We start from the raw sequence: 15,239 nt of genomic DNA, 5'->3' as shown, positions 1-15,239 counted from the left end.
AGTCCTGAGGAATTTATATTCAAAGCACATCTATCTTAAATGTTCTTGATCAAATATCATATATCCAAAATGAACAGTAAATATTTCATTACATTATTGTTGCACATAATGTATTTTTAGTAAACTGTAGGTATGATTGAAACCACATTATTTTATGGTGCTGATTTCCAGTACTAATAGAATCTGTGTACTGAAAAGGGGCTTGATCTTTCTTATTTTTAACGTACATATCAAAATGCCCATGTTTTAATTGTTTTCATAGTCTGTAGTACATCACAGATTACATTAATACAAAATAAAAGGAAGCAGATTTTCTCTCTATTAAAAATGTGTTTCAGAGCTACATGTTGCAGTACAAAAAAAATCAATGGCATTCAGATCTATAAGGGCAGTGCAATAAAATCAAGCAGATGGAATAATTCTGATGAAAATTAATTTGCTGCTGATTAGAGCTTTTTTTTTTTACTTTATGTATGTGTGAGAGAGAGAGATTAAAAAAAAACATTCCTGCAGTTAAGAGGAAATATCAGTCTGGGAAATTTGAGAATTGATTGGTTCTAGTGTGCTGTAAGTGGGTGGATTTTTTTTTTTTTTTTTTTGCTACAGGAAGTGATTTGCAGTGTTCAGTGAGCCTTTTGTTGAGAAGGGTCTTCTCAGTTCTGTGAGTCATGCTCTTGCTGTGAGCAGGTTGGCAGCTGTGAGAGGACTAGGCATCTCTGTCACACATCCAGTGGCACTTTTCTCTCTGGACCTCATTGATGGGAGCAAGCATCTGGGCTAGTTCTTCAATCTTTTCCCCTTTTTCGTGGATTGGGTTTCTTCTTTTTTATTGCCTTTTTTTTTCTAACCTGAATTGAAGCTCTGGCTACCTTAAAAAAAGGAATAAAAAAACAGAATAATGACCTCACACTGCCTGCTACTGCTATGAGGCATTTGCTATGTTAAAGGAGGCTGTTGGTAATTAGTTTGGCATTACATCTGCCAGTACGTATGCAGACAACCAGATAGAAGGGCATGCTTCACCGTACCAAATACAACCGCTTCAGGAATGAGTCCGTGACATCTGTCGATGAGCTTCTCCACAACCTGTCCATGAACAGCAAGGTCTCAGGTACCTCTGTGACCTCTGATGAGGCCCCGTACCAGACGCCGGCTGAGGTCCTCCGCACCGACCCTGAGGATGGAGCCACCTCCCTCTGCACCCTCATCCACAAAGTGTCCAACCTGAAATTTTCCAACACAGGCAGCCTCCTGGGCATCAAAAGCCTGCCTTCTGCAGTGAAAGACCTCGCTGTCTCCAAGCTGCAGGGCAGCAGCTCCAGCACTCTCAGCACACCGGCTTTAGACAACACATGTAACTCTGCCTCTGGTACTCTGTGTTCTCCACAGGACCTGAGCAAAATGAGCGCCGGTAAAAAGAGCAGGCTGGAGGAAATGCACCTGGGAGGCGAAGATTGGGATCAGAGTGGCAGCACTGTCAATAAACCCTCCAGAGGATGGCTGCACTCGAGCGAGAAGATCTCAGGACCAGGCGTGACATACATTGTAAAGGTTGGTCTGTGCCATTCTTTCTTTTCCCTCAATGAACAAGCAGTTCATTATTAAAGCTGGTCCAGCTGCTTGTCCTTTTTGTTTGTCAAAATAAAAAGGAAAAGGAGAGGGCGTTATGGGGGGGTAAATAATTAATGCAACCAAGAAGGTTGTCAGTACAAAATAAGAAGAATCTAGAATGTAAGGGGAAAAGCATGCATCTGTATGAGTTATACTGTTGATTTTTTTTCTGGTTGATGTTTTTTTATTTGTGGGTGTCTAGAATAACATTTACACATCTGTCTTTCTGCATCCACTGCATTTACATTCAAGGCATTCAATATGTAAACAGCTTTTGCTGTCACTAGCTGATACCCTTTTTTCCACACACTGGTGACACAAAGAAAATATGCATTAAATGTGCAATAATACTGCATTTCTCAATCAATATACTGTGAAAATACCAGAGAGCCTAGCATTGTGAATGTATGCGGCATGTATTCTTGTAACATGGTTACAGACAGCATTGGCTCTACTAAATACTTCTATTGTTGTTGCACATCGTTTCAAAATTTTCTGTAGATGTTTCCATAAATCCTACTGAACAAGATCGACTCTGAAAGAGACAGACATGTAAGGTGTGGTGTATTCCTTGTCAATATTTATTTTTGAAGTGAAATTAGAAATATACCTGTGTTTATGTGTGTGTATATATATGTGGACACATACGCACATATATCCATCCATCCAAACATACATATGTGCATACATGCATATGCAGAGCCACATATGTAAACGTATGCAAGGAGATTTCAATATCCACAACAAAGATATATATATATATATATATATATATATATATATATATATATATTTATACACACGTTTGATTTAAAAATATTCTATAACCGTAATATATGTTCCATATTCTACAAATCAAGTATTTTAGAACATAAAGCTGAAGATGCAAAATAGAGAGAGAAATACCTTGCAGTGCTATTTGGAACTCGGGTTTCAGTTTAAGACTTAGCTCTCATTCTTTAATGTAAATTAAAAATATATAATGGTCTTGGATTATAATTTTTTTCTTAAAAGATAAATTAATAATATTTAAAAGAAATATATATATGTGAGAGTGAATAAACACTTGTGTGTCAGCTATGAGGTGGCATGCAAGAAATAAAATAATGGAATATAATTAGTATTCTGTTCAAGGGCAAAGCCAAATCTTCTTTTATATGTGACAAACAACGAGTTCATGTTTTTATTTTGTGTGTTTTCTCATTTCATCTTTAAGTTCCCCGTAAGGATGATTATCAGTATTTTTGCAGACCAGTAAAAGTTCAGTGGACAGTTCAAATAAACGTTAGATTCCCCATCAAGTGGATGTTGTTTAGATACATTTTTATTCAAGTAATATGAGATTGCATTGATAACTGGTTTCTCCGTCTGTCTCAACATGACCTTTTAATAACAACCTTTACTCTTACTAAAGCTGCCCTTACATAAGTAGAGGTAATGCTAGTGCAGTTCACACAACATTAACAATTAGCTGCTGGAGCACTGTGCATTTGAAGTGTTCAGTCAATACATTGAAAATGTACATACCGCAGAAAAGCCTGTCTGAGGTTCCTAGTGACAATATATTGAGTTTAATGTGCAATTTTGCTTGCAGCATTTTTAATTAGTGCCATGTGCCTGGCTATACAGTCCATGCACCATTAGTTAAAGAAGATGATAATGACACTTGGCACAGTCTGCACTGGCATTTTTTAACACAGACAAAGTGTAAGATAAATTATTAATTTGAATATGGGTAAAAAACAAAAAAACAATGAATGTACCTTCTGTATTCTGTATAATTTATAAGTTATAATAAGCTATCAATCAAAATTAGGAAAACCACTATGCCATATTTCTGATCAAATGCTGGTTCTCATTATTCACCTCTGTTCTTAGAGATTTACATAAAGGTTTTTAACTTAGAATCAATTTGCTTCAGTTTTACATTCGGTTAATTGAGTATTTTAGCTGTCTGTGAAATGAACGTATTACCATGGTGTAATGCAGACTGCAATTATACTCTTTGAGAAAATAATATTTTTTTTACGTATTTTTAAGACTGAAAATTGAAGGACTATCCACATCAGAATGTTTTTTAGGAATTACTTTGACTTCTCGTGTTATGATTAAACTGGCACACCTGCATTTATTTATCTGCCTAGCCTATTTATCCCACATATATGCTATACTTCTAAAATATGATGGTGAATGTGTGTATTGATTTCAATATTGATGATGTACACCCTATCTACATTGAATAAGTATAGATTTTGCATTGGTGGGGCACTTAAACACCATGCTGCCTGATTTTCAGAAGCATTAAGGAAAAGGTGAATTTGCCATTCGCAGTCACATTTGAGGACCCTTATTTTTTGGTACTGAATAATGGTGAGAATTAAGGCAAAGTATCACTTTTCTCAGATATCAGGAATGTACATTGAGTGATACTATTATTTTTTCTCAATCAGAACTTGAATCTGGAATTGTTTTGCTGATAACACTCTAGCATTCGTTTGAGTCACTACATTTTTCTTATACATATCAGATACCATGGTGAAACCTCTTCGGTGTCAGCCCGGATAGATAAGATGGATACCTGTAGTGAAGATAATGGTGGGCACACCGTCCCCAAATCTCCACATTTTCACTAAGCGTTGTTTTATTATTATTTTAACTATCCTCACTATTTTTGTATGTTACAGGCTAGAAATTATTACAACAACTACAAAGGGGGTTTCATTTGAGTTGCTTCCAGGATATAAAAATATGATTTTTTAAAAATAGAAATAATGGTGCCTAACGTATTGGGAATCCAGACTGAAATTCAACACCTTTTTATATACAGTAGATCCAAGAATAATATTACAAAATATTAATTAATATAGTTTTACATTATGTAATGCTACAGTCTGCGTATTATCACAATGTACCGAAATACATACTGATGAGTTTGGTTTACGTTGTTTATAGGCCTTTTGATGTGGTTTACGCTCCATGTATTATGTACATGGATACCTGTTTGTGTAGCTAGTTATAAATATTAGTATTATTATTAGTCAATAATATTTTTGAACACATGAGATACTGTAAATGCATGTTTTCTTTGTAATATTATTTTACATTAATCAAAAAATGATACCATAGATTCAGAGGAGGGTTTTTTGTTTTGTATAAAAAGTGGTAATTTAGAGCTTTCATAAATTGACATTACAGTCCTCATTTCATGTGAAACCTTTCAAAACATAGTTAAAACTTTTAATTACAGGAAATATATTCCAAGTAAATTTGGTGCTATGCATTGTTTTCTAAGGTTTGATAATTCTACCAATAATAATAATAATCTCTTAGGAAATATTTTGTATGTCCTACCTTTCTGTCTTTAATGATTTACAAAGAGGACTTCATAGTGTTTCATGTGCATTTATTTGTAACTTATTTTTATTAATTATTTACATCTAAAATTTTTGAGCCCTTCTTGTAGTATTTAACACTTACTTACATTACATCTGCACGTCAATCTTTTTCATTATTATTTTGTGTAAATCTCATTGAATTAAACGTAGCAGATAACCAACTACATTATTGTTCAGTGGCCCCAGTACTGGTCTTTGTGGTACTCTATAGCTACATTTGACCAGTTTCAAGTCTGATATGTAATTTGTTATGGCTGCTTACTACCTTGTAGCCAGCAATGAATCTATACTGTTGATTTCCCCTGTCTTACTGGTTTCATGTTTATGTTTGAACTTTTATATAAAATATAGGTAAATCAAGTCATATAAACTACATGTGTTAACTCTAAAAATTAGATCCTGAAATAAATTGCACAGATGAATTTAACAAGACCTAGCCTTTATAAATCAACACCATCGTCCCCTTATGACATTGCTACTAAATATACTTGTACAGGATTATGATAATGGATATTAAATACACAGGTTTGTGTTTTCCTAGGTCTACTGTAATTCACTTAATCTATCTTTTATATTTTAAAACTGTGTTACCAATTGTCAAGTTTAGTGGAAGTGCAGTTGTCCAGTCTGGAATGAACGAGGGCCTTGATCAGTAGGTCAGAAACAAAGGGTGGATCTTACAGATATGATTTAGAAAAAGACAGCAGGAGTATCTCAGGGAAAAAATGTGTTCAGTGGGAGAGAGATGAGTCAAGGGTAACACCAAGGTTCTTAGCAGAGGAGGGAGAGAGGATGATTGAATCAAGTGAAATGGAGACAGAGACAAGAAAAGAGGGAGATGAAGAAAAAGGGGTGGAGAACAAGTTGGGTGCTTTAAAGTGCTGTCTATGCATCCTGGAGGAGACTGCTGAGAGGTAGGTAGGAGTGTTCGGGTATAGGATTAGAAGGAAAGGAAGATCTGAGCATCAGCGGCATGGAAGGAGCAGGAGAAGCTGTGGCTGGAGTCAAGAGAATGTAGGTACATGTAGTGAAAGGACATAAGGAAGCCGAGTGCTGATCCTTGGGAAATACCTGTAGATAAAAGGCGAGGACGAGATATAAGGCTACGTCATGAAACCTGACAGGAACAGTCAGAAAAGGAGGGAGGTACCCTTATGAAATATCATACAAAATATGTGTACGAATTATTTTCTGTCTCCAAATAAAGTGGAGAATATATTACTGTATTTAAAATGCATCATACTTATTAAAAAAATGATGATATTTAGATACATATTATATCACTGCAGAAACATTTGATATTGTGCTGGTATACAATACCAATTTGTACAGAGCATTTATGAGCATAACACTGTCTTTAGAAGCAAATGTAATAAACATACATCAAATAAACACATATGTAAGATTATGGCAACTATGAAAGGTGCTCTACAGCTGCCCTTCCCGACATATGCTAATAGAGGGGGGACAGGATTTGGGATTGACAGACATTTTTATTTGATTGTTTGGTTTTGTTTATTTATGGACCTGTAAGCTCTATCATGTTCCTGAAAGTTCGTGACTGAGAACCTTTTATGTGTGGGTGTGACTGTGTCTGCTCACCCCATATAAGAGCATTACTGAGGGGTGAATGAGTCTTGAGTTCAACCTTTTACCTTGTTATAGTTCTTTGTATGCTTGTTAAGATTAGTGTATCTGGGGCTGTGCAACTTGGGATTGTGTTGCTTACTTGTTGTACTCATAGGCCATTCAAATTTGGTTTGATGGCGTGCGTTGCTTTCTACCTGTGGCCAGCATTAATATGTGATGTAAGATTAATATATTTTATATATATATATATATATATATATATATATATATATATATACAATATTACAATACATATTCCGAACAATATTTAAATATACTTACGATATTATCATTTAAAATATGTTTAATTTTCATAAGAGCCACCCAAGAACCCTGTCTCAAATTCCAGGTACAGAGAGAAAAGAAGAGGATGGTTTGGTCAGTTTTGAAAATGGCTAAAAGGTTAAGAAGTATCAGGACTAACTTAGTCCTAATCCAGCTATGGACTAACTATGGATAGTACCGTACTAAGTGGAACTTAATGTGAAAAATCACCAAATGTATTGACAACTTTTGTAGCTGAAATACCCAAATCTTTTTTTACATGTAAAATACATTAATGTTTTACTTTTTGACATTAATAGCGGCAGATGATCTGATGTACATGGATAAAATTGTATAAATAAAAGATAAATAACCAGTGTACAAATTGCCGGTTGAAAGGTTTAATTAAATACAGTACTATGAAATAACTGATAATATGCTATTGAAACGGAATGTTCTACAGGGATTATCACCCAGATGGAATTGTAATGCAATTTAATATGAAGTTATAATAGTGGGCTATTCGTAGCCTATAGCCAATTTAGTATATAATATACTCCAATATAGTATTAGTATACCGTGTCCAGGGCAGGGCTGTGGTTCGAGACCGCAGCTCCTACGGCTACCGTGAGGGAGGTGCCGGGTCCAAACCTCCACCTGTGCATCACATTCGTTATGTTCTTTAAAATAATTCAGACCCACGTTGTATTAAACATTTAGTTTATATAATAGGTTTGGGTCTCGTTTGTGGGGGAAAAGTGTATTGGGAAATTAAACTTAGCCTTTTTTGTCTTGGTTTTCAATTATATATATTCACAAACAAATAAATTATTCAAAAAATATTACTACTAAAATAAATGTAGCATTAAATCGTGTAAATGGCATTTGCATTTAAACATGATTAGCATTGCCAATGTGCATTAGCATTAGCATGTCACCACCGGCATGAATACACTTCAAACGCAGCTCCACACACTCTGCAAGTTTGTTGCAATTGACCCATTAGGAACAACTTCAAAATAAATATTTACTTTTATAAGTTTTAGAACTAACCTGGAGAATAATAAAGTTATGAACTACTGGCTAATTATAATATCTAACAATATTAAATTAAATGGCAAGGCTATATTAATGGTAGTTAAAAGTATAAAAAACACAAGACAAATATTTCACATTAACAACTCTTCACAAAAATAAATGTTCTATGATAACACTTCAGCTGAAACTGTGAATGTGAATTCTGTTTGAATGAAAGTTGGAAAGGCAAACAAACAGCATTTTCAAATCTTGCAATCTACAAACAAACTAAAGGAACCGAAAAAACAACTCCAAATTAGCAAGCAACTATTTGAGGGTTATTTTTTCTGTTCCTTGATTCATTTTTGACAGCCATACAGCGTTGTTCAGTGCTTGTCAGTGAATTTGCAGAACTGAAAATACTACTAGTTGTCTTCCTAGTATACAGAGTTTTAGTATTAAATTATCTGGATCCTTATGCTACACACAAAGGCACATTCATTGCAGGCATTATTGCAAAATGTAAAATAATTGAGTCACGCAATGACTTGTCCTCATCCTCTTGAAACAAGCTAATTCCAGATTTACATCCCCCCAAAAGGTGGAGTCTGATTATTTAAATATGATATGTAGTTCTTAAAAAATAAACAATTTTATATAATTTAAAATAAGTTAATTTCCAATGCTGATATTCAATTGTGATATATTTAAGGTGACACAATAAATATTAATATATTTTTAAAAGGGTTCATAATCCAGAATATTTTTAAACAATCTCAATATTTTTGATTTCAGCGGTCAATAGATTGAGTCTTATCCTTTCCAAAGAGAATGCACAGTTATAAAAAGAGCAATTTGTTTTACGAATTATCTTTAATTAAATATAAGAATTCAGAAATGTTATTTAAAACTACATATCACATGAATTTCAAATGCTCAAGAGAAACTTTCAAGGCTTGCCAATTTATTTGTATATAAATGAGAAAAATATGGGAGCTGATCTCAATGCTTTCTTACTTCTGTGATTGATTCGTTGTTAAATATAGTTCCTGCCATTAATGTTTTTCTTTTGTACATTATCCTCCACAAACAGTCGGCCTGCGGGAACGCAAAACAAATATTTGTATGGGGGCCAAACAAGCCCAATACATTGGATTGCGTGCATACTATATCGGTTTGTGCGTGTACTATATCAGTTTGTGCGTATATCGGTTTGTGTGCATACTATATCGGTTTGTGCATATATCGGTTTGTGCGTGTACTATATCGGTTTGTGCGTATATCGGTTTGTGTGCGTACTATATCGTGACTCAGCTTGGGGGGCAGGACTAGAGATGAAGGGAAATCAAGGCGGAAGCAGCAGTTCGAGCTTTGTCTTCAAGCAACGCATTACTGGATGACTTTCTCAGATGACATGGTTAAGTCAATCAGTAATGCGTTGCTTGACGACAAAGCTGGCACTGCTGCTACCGCCTTGATTTCCCTTCGTCCCTAGTCCTGCCCCGCCCACTTGAGTGACGTGAACAACCGATATGGTACACACACAACCGATATAGTACGCACACAAACCGATATAGTACACACACAACCGATATAGTACACACACAACCGATATAGTACGCACACAAACCGATATAGTACGCACACAAACCGAATAAAGTACGCACACAAACCAATGTATTACAGCCTGTTTGGACCCCCATATATTTCTTTTTTTACAAGCGCAATTGCTCCTGCTTTCGCTCCACCCCCGCTCTACAGCAACCCCCCGTGGACGATTTGCCTACCCTACTACTTTTTTTTGGTAAAGTGGAGTTTAAACATATACACATTTTTTAAAACTAAAATATGTTTTATCCATGTTTACCATTTAAGCGTTTAATCTCGTATAGCCCTAATTGAAAAGAGAACCATTTTATATCACATTTAGAACTGAGGGTTGGCCATGGTTATACAGGTCGAGGCTATACAGCAAATACATTTGCAAAAATAAAGTAGGTATTATCTCTGAATTCCAGGTAATTTATTGTTTATTAGTTTTAGGATAATCTACTGTCCCATGTGAAACATGTGCTACACAACTGGATACAATTTTCCAAATTTTCCTACAAACAGCAGGGTGTGTTCTGTATTTTCTGAATGTATTTGACCTACGCCCTCCCTTCCATGCATAGGCCATGGAGGTGTCAATAAAAGGAACAATCAGCTAGCATCTGTCTTTCCATGACTTTCCAATTAAGGTTCTCAAAGCTTTTCTGGGAAGGCCTTACCTACATAAAGTCAGCATCCCCTCTCACTACAGCATCCATTCAGTTCTACTAAAGTACCATCAATGTTCAGCAATTTATTATACCAAGATGTAAGTCCAAAAACAATGTGTAGGTGCATCGCTAGGAGCTGGTGAATCCAGAATAGCTGTGTTATGTTCTTGTGCAGCTTCCTGAGAGCAGTGCAAGACATTTCTAAGTTCAACTGAAGAGACTCTGATAAATAATATCACCCACAGTAAATCTGTGAGAATCCATGACATCAACTTTTGGAAAGTGGCAGGTGTAGATTCTAATCCATGTAGTATGTGCCAGGGAAAATCTCTGTGTATTAAAACTTGGGGAAAAAACAACTTTCTTCATGTTGGTGGACTTAATGTACAGGCAAGATCAATCATAGAAGACAAGCTATGTTGTTAAGATAGCTGTCGATTCTAACTGATTTGTTCAGTTCCCACAGATTGACACACAGGTGTTGTATTCTATAGCATGTTTGGAGTAACCACATTATCACAGTAACCACACCCACAACTCTCAACGTTTCCATTCACATTTGTAGTATAGGTTCTATAGTATAGTATAGTATACATTATCATGGTATTCATGTTTTTTATGGTATGATTCAAAACAATTCCAAGCAAAGGTGTGCTAGACTTGAAAATCTAGAATGTAGTCATGAGAGCATAATGAAAATAGAAATAGGTAAAGTTGTTCAGGAATATGTGACATCAGTCAGACATCAGACTGAGTATGGGGGAATGCACTATACTGGTTTTATATGTATGGTAGCAAGATAAATCATGAAGATCCCATGTCAACCACAAGATTGATAGCCTGACTATAGGTTCCTAATGGTTCAACAGTAAAATTACTTTAATGAAGCATTATCATTTAAGTACAGGACAATGAGTAGTGGTACAATGGCAAATAGGCCTGTTTTACTGCAAGTTGTACATTTATTATCCTGGCAGGGCAAGAGAGGGAATTAGCCAGGGAATTTTCTGAACTGCAGTGAAAATACAAGATTATTATTAATTTGGCAGAGTTTATGCTTTACTTTGACGATCTGTGAAGTTGTCTATGGGACTTTGTCTCCTCCAATAATAACATGGGCATGTTGGATGAACTCAAATTGTACATTTTCACAGATTTATGTTTTTGAAGCCTTCTTCAGCAGGTCATCCCTGAAACCGGGGTCATGCAAAAAACAATAAATCTATGAAGGCACCCATCTGAGCAATATGCATACCCGCGCTTTATAAACATTGTTTAGATATATGTTATTGGGCCTCCTCTGAGGTAGTAACAATATCCAAAATGATGGCACCCGTATTTGACAGAATATTGAAAATACATTTTACCTCTGTATCCAGGCAGTGAAGCAGAACAGTGCTCTTCCAAGCTTCAGGCCATTGTTCCCCTGTAGCATTGATGACAATCATGTTATTCGCAAACATTTGCATTCAACTTTTAAGCTGAATCACAGGTTCTCCCAAGCAGGGAAGGAAAACAGTAGGTAACAGAACAGTAGCAATGGCCTTCCACATTAACAGTATGTAGTGCCTTGTTCTTTGTAGTCATAAAGCAGTAATTTGCAAAGCAGAAGCAACATTACAGAGTTGCAATATTTCTACACCATATTCTTTTAAAACCTTTTTACTCGCTACTTGTATGCATCATGCTCACTAACGTGCCTCCCATCCTGGCACGTGCATAGGTAAGGCTCAACCTGTGAAAGCACATGCCCTTTTTCCCTAAGACTCCCAAAGTGCCCTTTATCCCGAGCACCTGCCCCCAAGACCACACTTCGGTAGCTTCCCCCCACCCGGACCGCACTTTGTCAGCCTCCCCACCCCGGACAGGGTGCGCCTTTTTTGGCTTGAGCCCCTGCCCCCAAAAATGTCTGTGCACAGTGATGTGTATGTGATGTTAAATATCAACTGAACAGTATTTCTTGAATATAATTATTAACAAAATACACACTCTTTGCTTATTAGTATTACTAGTATGTAGTGCTTGTTTGCGTTATTGTGTTCTACTCTACTTTAAATGATTGAGAAATTAAAAATGTCTACCCTGCCTGTGTGTCATTGAAGATACACATACGGAGAAGGAGAAGGGTTATTCCAAAGGGGTTAAATTGTGGTGTCCTGCTTCCTAGGTGTGACATAACAGAAGCAAAGTCTTCAGTGCTTTATCACTATGGTTGACATGTTTTATTTATTACAAAACAAAACCATATTTAGACTGTTAAGTATGGAACAGAGAGAAAATTACATATACTAAACAAAAAGTGTTTGTTGCTTATAAGCTGTGGGTGTGCCAGTTTGTTTTGATAATCTAATTTACAATTAGATTTTAAAGTATTAAATCAATCAATCAATCAATTTTTATTTAGTATAGCACCCTTTGCAGGGTAGACAAAGACTACAGATTGAAAATAAACACATAAACCATTAGCCACAGAGGAGAGAAAAACAAAAACTCCTTTAGGGTGGCAGATTGTTATAGGAGAAAATAAATCTCTGGTGGTCCACGGCTTCAGGCCTAGGACTAACGGTTGCCTCCCCTCCAGGTAGTATAATTTTATGATACAGCAGCAATAAGATCAGAACGTTCTTAGTTGGTGCTGCTAACTGTGTTCTTCCCTCTAGTGGGAGCCCCTCGCTAGCCCTCGGGGGCGGTGAGGGTTATATGTCATCAGCCCTTGGGTGGGAATGACTCATCAGCCCTCAGAGGTGGGGGGTGCGTTATCAGTCCTCTGTGGTGGGGGATGGGATGCCTCATCAGCCCCTTGGAGGGGGGCTATTCCTGGAAGACAAAAAGAGAGATAGTGCTCAGCTACTGATAGTGAGATGCAGGAGATGACAGAATATATAGTGCATAGCATGTCCATATCACACCGGCAGCACTATGGGTTTCGATTACTAGAAAAACAGAGATTGAAAAGATGAGTCCAAGATTTAACGAATTAAAGTATTTATAAGAATTACAAAACCTATGCAAGGAGGGCCAAGCTAGTTTTAATTAGAACATGAGAACATAAGAAAGTTTACAAGTGAGAGGAGGTCATTCGACCCATTGTGCTCATTTGGTGTCCAATAATAACTAATTTATGTCCAGTCTATTGTTGAATGTTCCCAAATTGTCGTCTTCAGTGACATCACTGGGGAGTTTGTTCCAGATTGTAACAACTCTCTGTGTGAAGAAGTGTCTCCTGTTTTCGGTCTCGAACGCCTTGAAGCCCAATTTCCATTTGTGTCCCCGTGTCCGTGTGTCCCTGTAGATCTGGAAACGCTCCTCTAGTTTGATGTGGTTAATGCCTTTTGTGATTTTGAAGCCTTGAATCAAGGCCCCACGTAGTCTCCTCTGTTCCAGGATGAAAATGTTCAGTTCCCTCAGTCTCTCCAAGTAGGACATTCTCTTCAGACCTGGAATAAGTCTGGTTGCTCTCCTCTGAACTGTATCTAGAGCAGCGATATCTTTCTTGAAGTGTGGAGCCCAGAACTGTACACAGTATCCAGATGAGCTCTAACTAGTGCATTGTAGTCTTAACATTACTGCCCTTGTTTTAAATTCTACACTTTTGACAATATACCCTAACATTGTGTTTGACTTTTTTATTGCTTCCCCACATTGTTTGGATGGGGAGAGTGAGGAGTCCACAGATTAGATATTGTAATCCATACCTGAACCAAAAAAACAGTACCCTGCTGTATGCTTCAGTAAAACATTTGTGACATGAAAGCAACTAAAAATAGAAATCTAAGATGAGTATTCTTTACCTTCATCAGAGAAAGGTTGCAAGACTTGTTATCTTTGAAAGTAATGGCTTGAAAATACATCTGGGTTTTACATGACAGTAATGTAGGAAAACAAAGGTCACATAGCATTTTCTATAAAAAGAAACAAAACTAAAATAAACTAAATAATTAAATATTGCATAGCAAGGAGAAATACATGCAATTCCTATGAATGCTATAAAACTATTTAGATGCATGCAATTTGTAGATTGCTATATGTAAATGCTCATATCTGCATCTAGCTTGTCTTAAATATTTCATGATGATTGATGTATACCAGACAGTATTGTTTTCAAACTTTAAATTGTGTACAAATGGACACTAAAGGCTGACCTTGCCTTATGTTGACAGAACCAAATGTTCTCAGCTGCTGAAATTAGTCATAAAAAGTGAGTGGGTGGTTGTTTTACTGAATGGTATTCGGACACAGTTAGATGCAGACAATAATACTGAACTAATAGGTGGGGTCCTGATAACATGTCATGGTTGTTTTACAGTCTTATTTAAGGTATACATGTACTGTCTCTAATGATGGCAAATTTGTATCCCTAATCACTGAGATACAGCATGGACACAGAATAAAATGCAGTCCCTGAAACTAACAGACTAATTCAGAAGACATCATGTAAGATGGCTGTCATCCTATACTCTGATTATTGTGTTATTTGGGAGTCTGGTAAAACAATCGGTAACCTACCTGTTATTTTATGTAATGTAAATGTAATGTAATGTAAATGTGATGTAAATGTGATCACGGTTATGCAGACTCTTTGTACCCACTTTGACCAAACCCACTTTGTACAACTGTGGCAAACTGTGATCACAATGTGGTTAGCTTTGAGGCATACTTTCAAAAAACAAGGACCAAGTCTAAAACAATGATCTACAATATTAGAAAAGCACACCTTGAAGGTATGAGGCGGTACATAGAAGAGTTAGACTGGAGCACACGGGATACAGATTCAGTTGAAATGGATGGTTATATTTTAAGAATATACTATTCAAGGCTCAGGAGAAATTTGTACCAAAACTTTTTTTTAACCTTTATTTAATCAGGAAAAGAACTCACTGAGATTAAAAATCTCTTTTACAGGAGTGTCCTGGCCTAAACGAACATCAACAAACAAAAAACAATACAAAACACAAAACACAACATAGAGAAACCAAAACACATCAACCACACCATCCAGCACCTGCAAAAAAACCAAAAAAACAACACAGCCACAATTCAGGAAAAGATGCACAACTTCAAA

At 36.3% G+C, this 15,239-nt stretch overlaps 1 protein-coding gene across 1 annotated transcript in view; it reads left to right on the top strand.

The window, feature by feature from the left end:
• Positions 1-595: 595 nt before the first annotated feature.
• Positions 596-15,239, top strand: part of shc3 (SHC (Src homology 2 domain containing) transforming protein 3) — a 57,062-nt gene continuing 42,418 nt past the window's right edge. The window contains exon 1 of the mRNA XM_066710810.1: positions 596-1,551. Within this exon, the coding sequence (XP_066566907.1) occupies positions 1,015-1,551 (537 nt within the window). The 5' untranslated portion in view covers positions 596-1,014. The remainder of the gene's footprint in view (positions 1,552-15,239) is intronic.

The sequence above is a fragment of the Amia ocellicauda genome, chromosome 8 (assembly GCF_036373705.1).
Source record: "Amia ocellicauda isolate fAmiCal2 chromosome 8, fAmiCal2.hap1, whole genome shotgun sequence".
NCBI lineage: Eukaryota > Metazoa > Chordata > Actinopteri > Amiiformes > Amiidae > Amia > Amia ocellicauda.
Note: the sequence above shows the minus strand (reverse complement) of the source record. Positions and strands in the feature narration are given on the sequence as shown.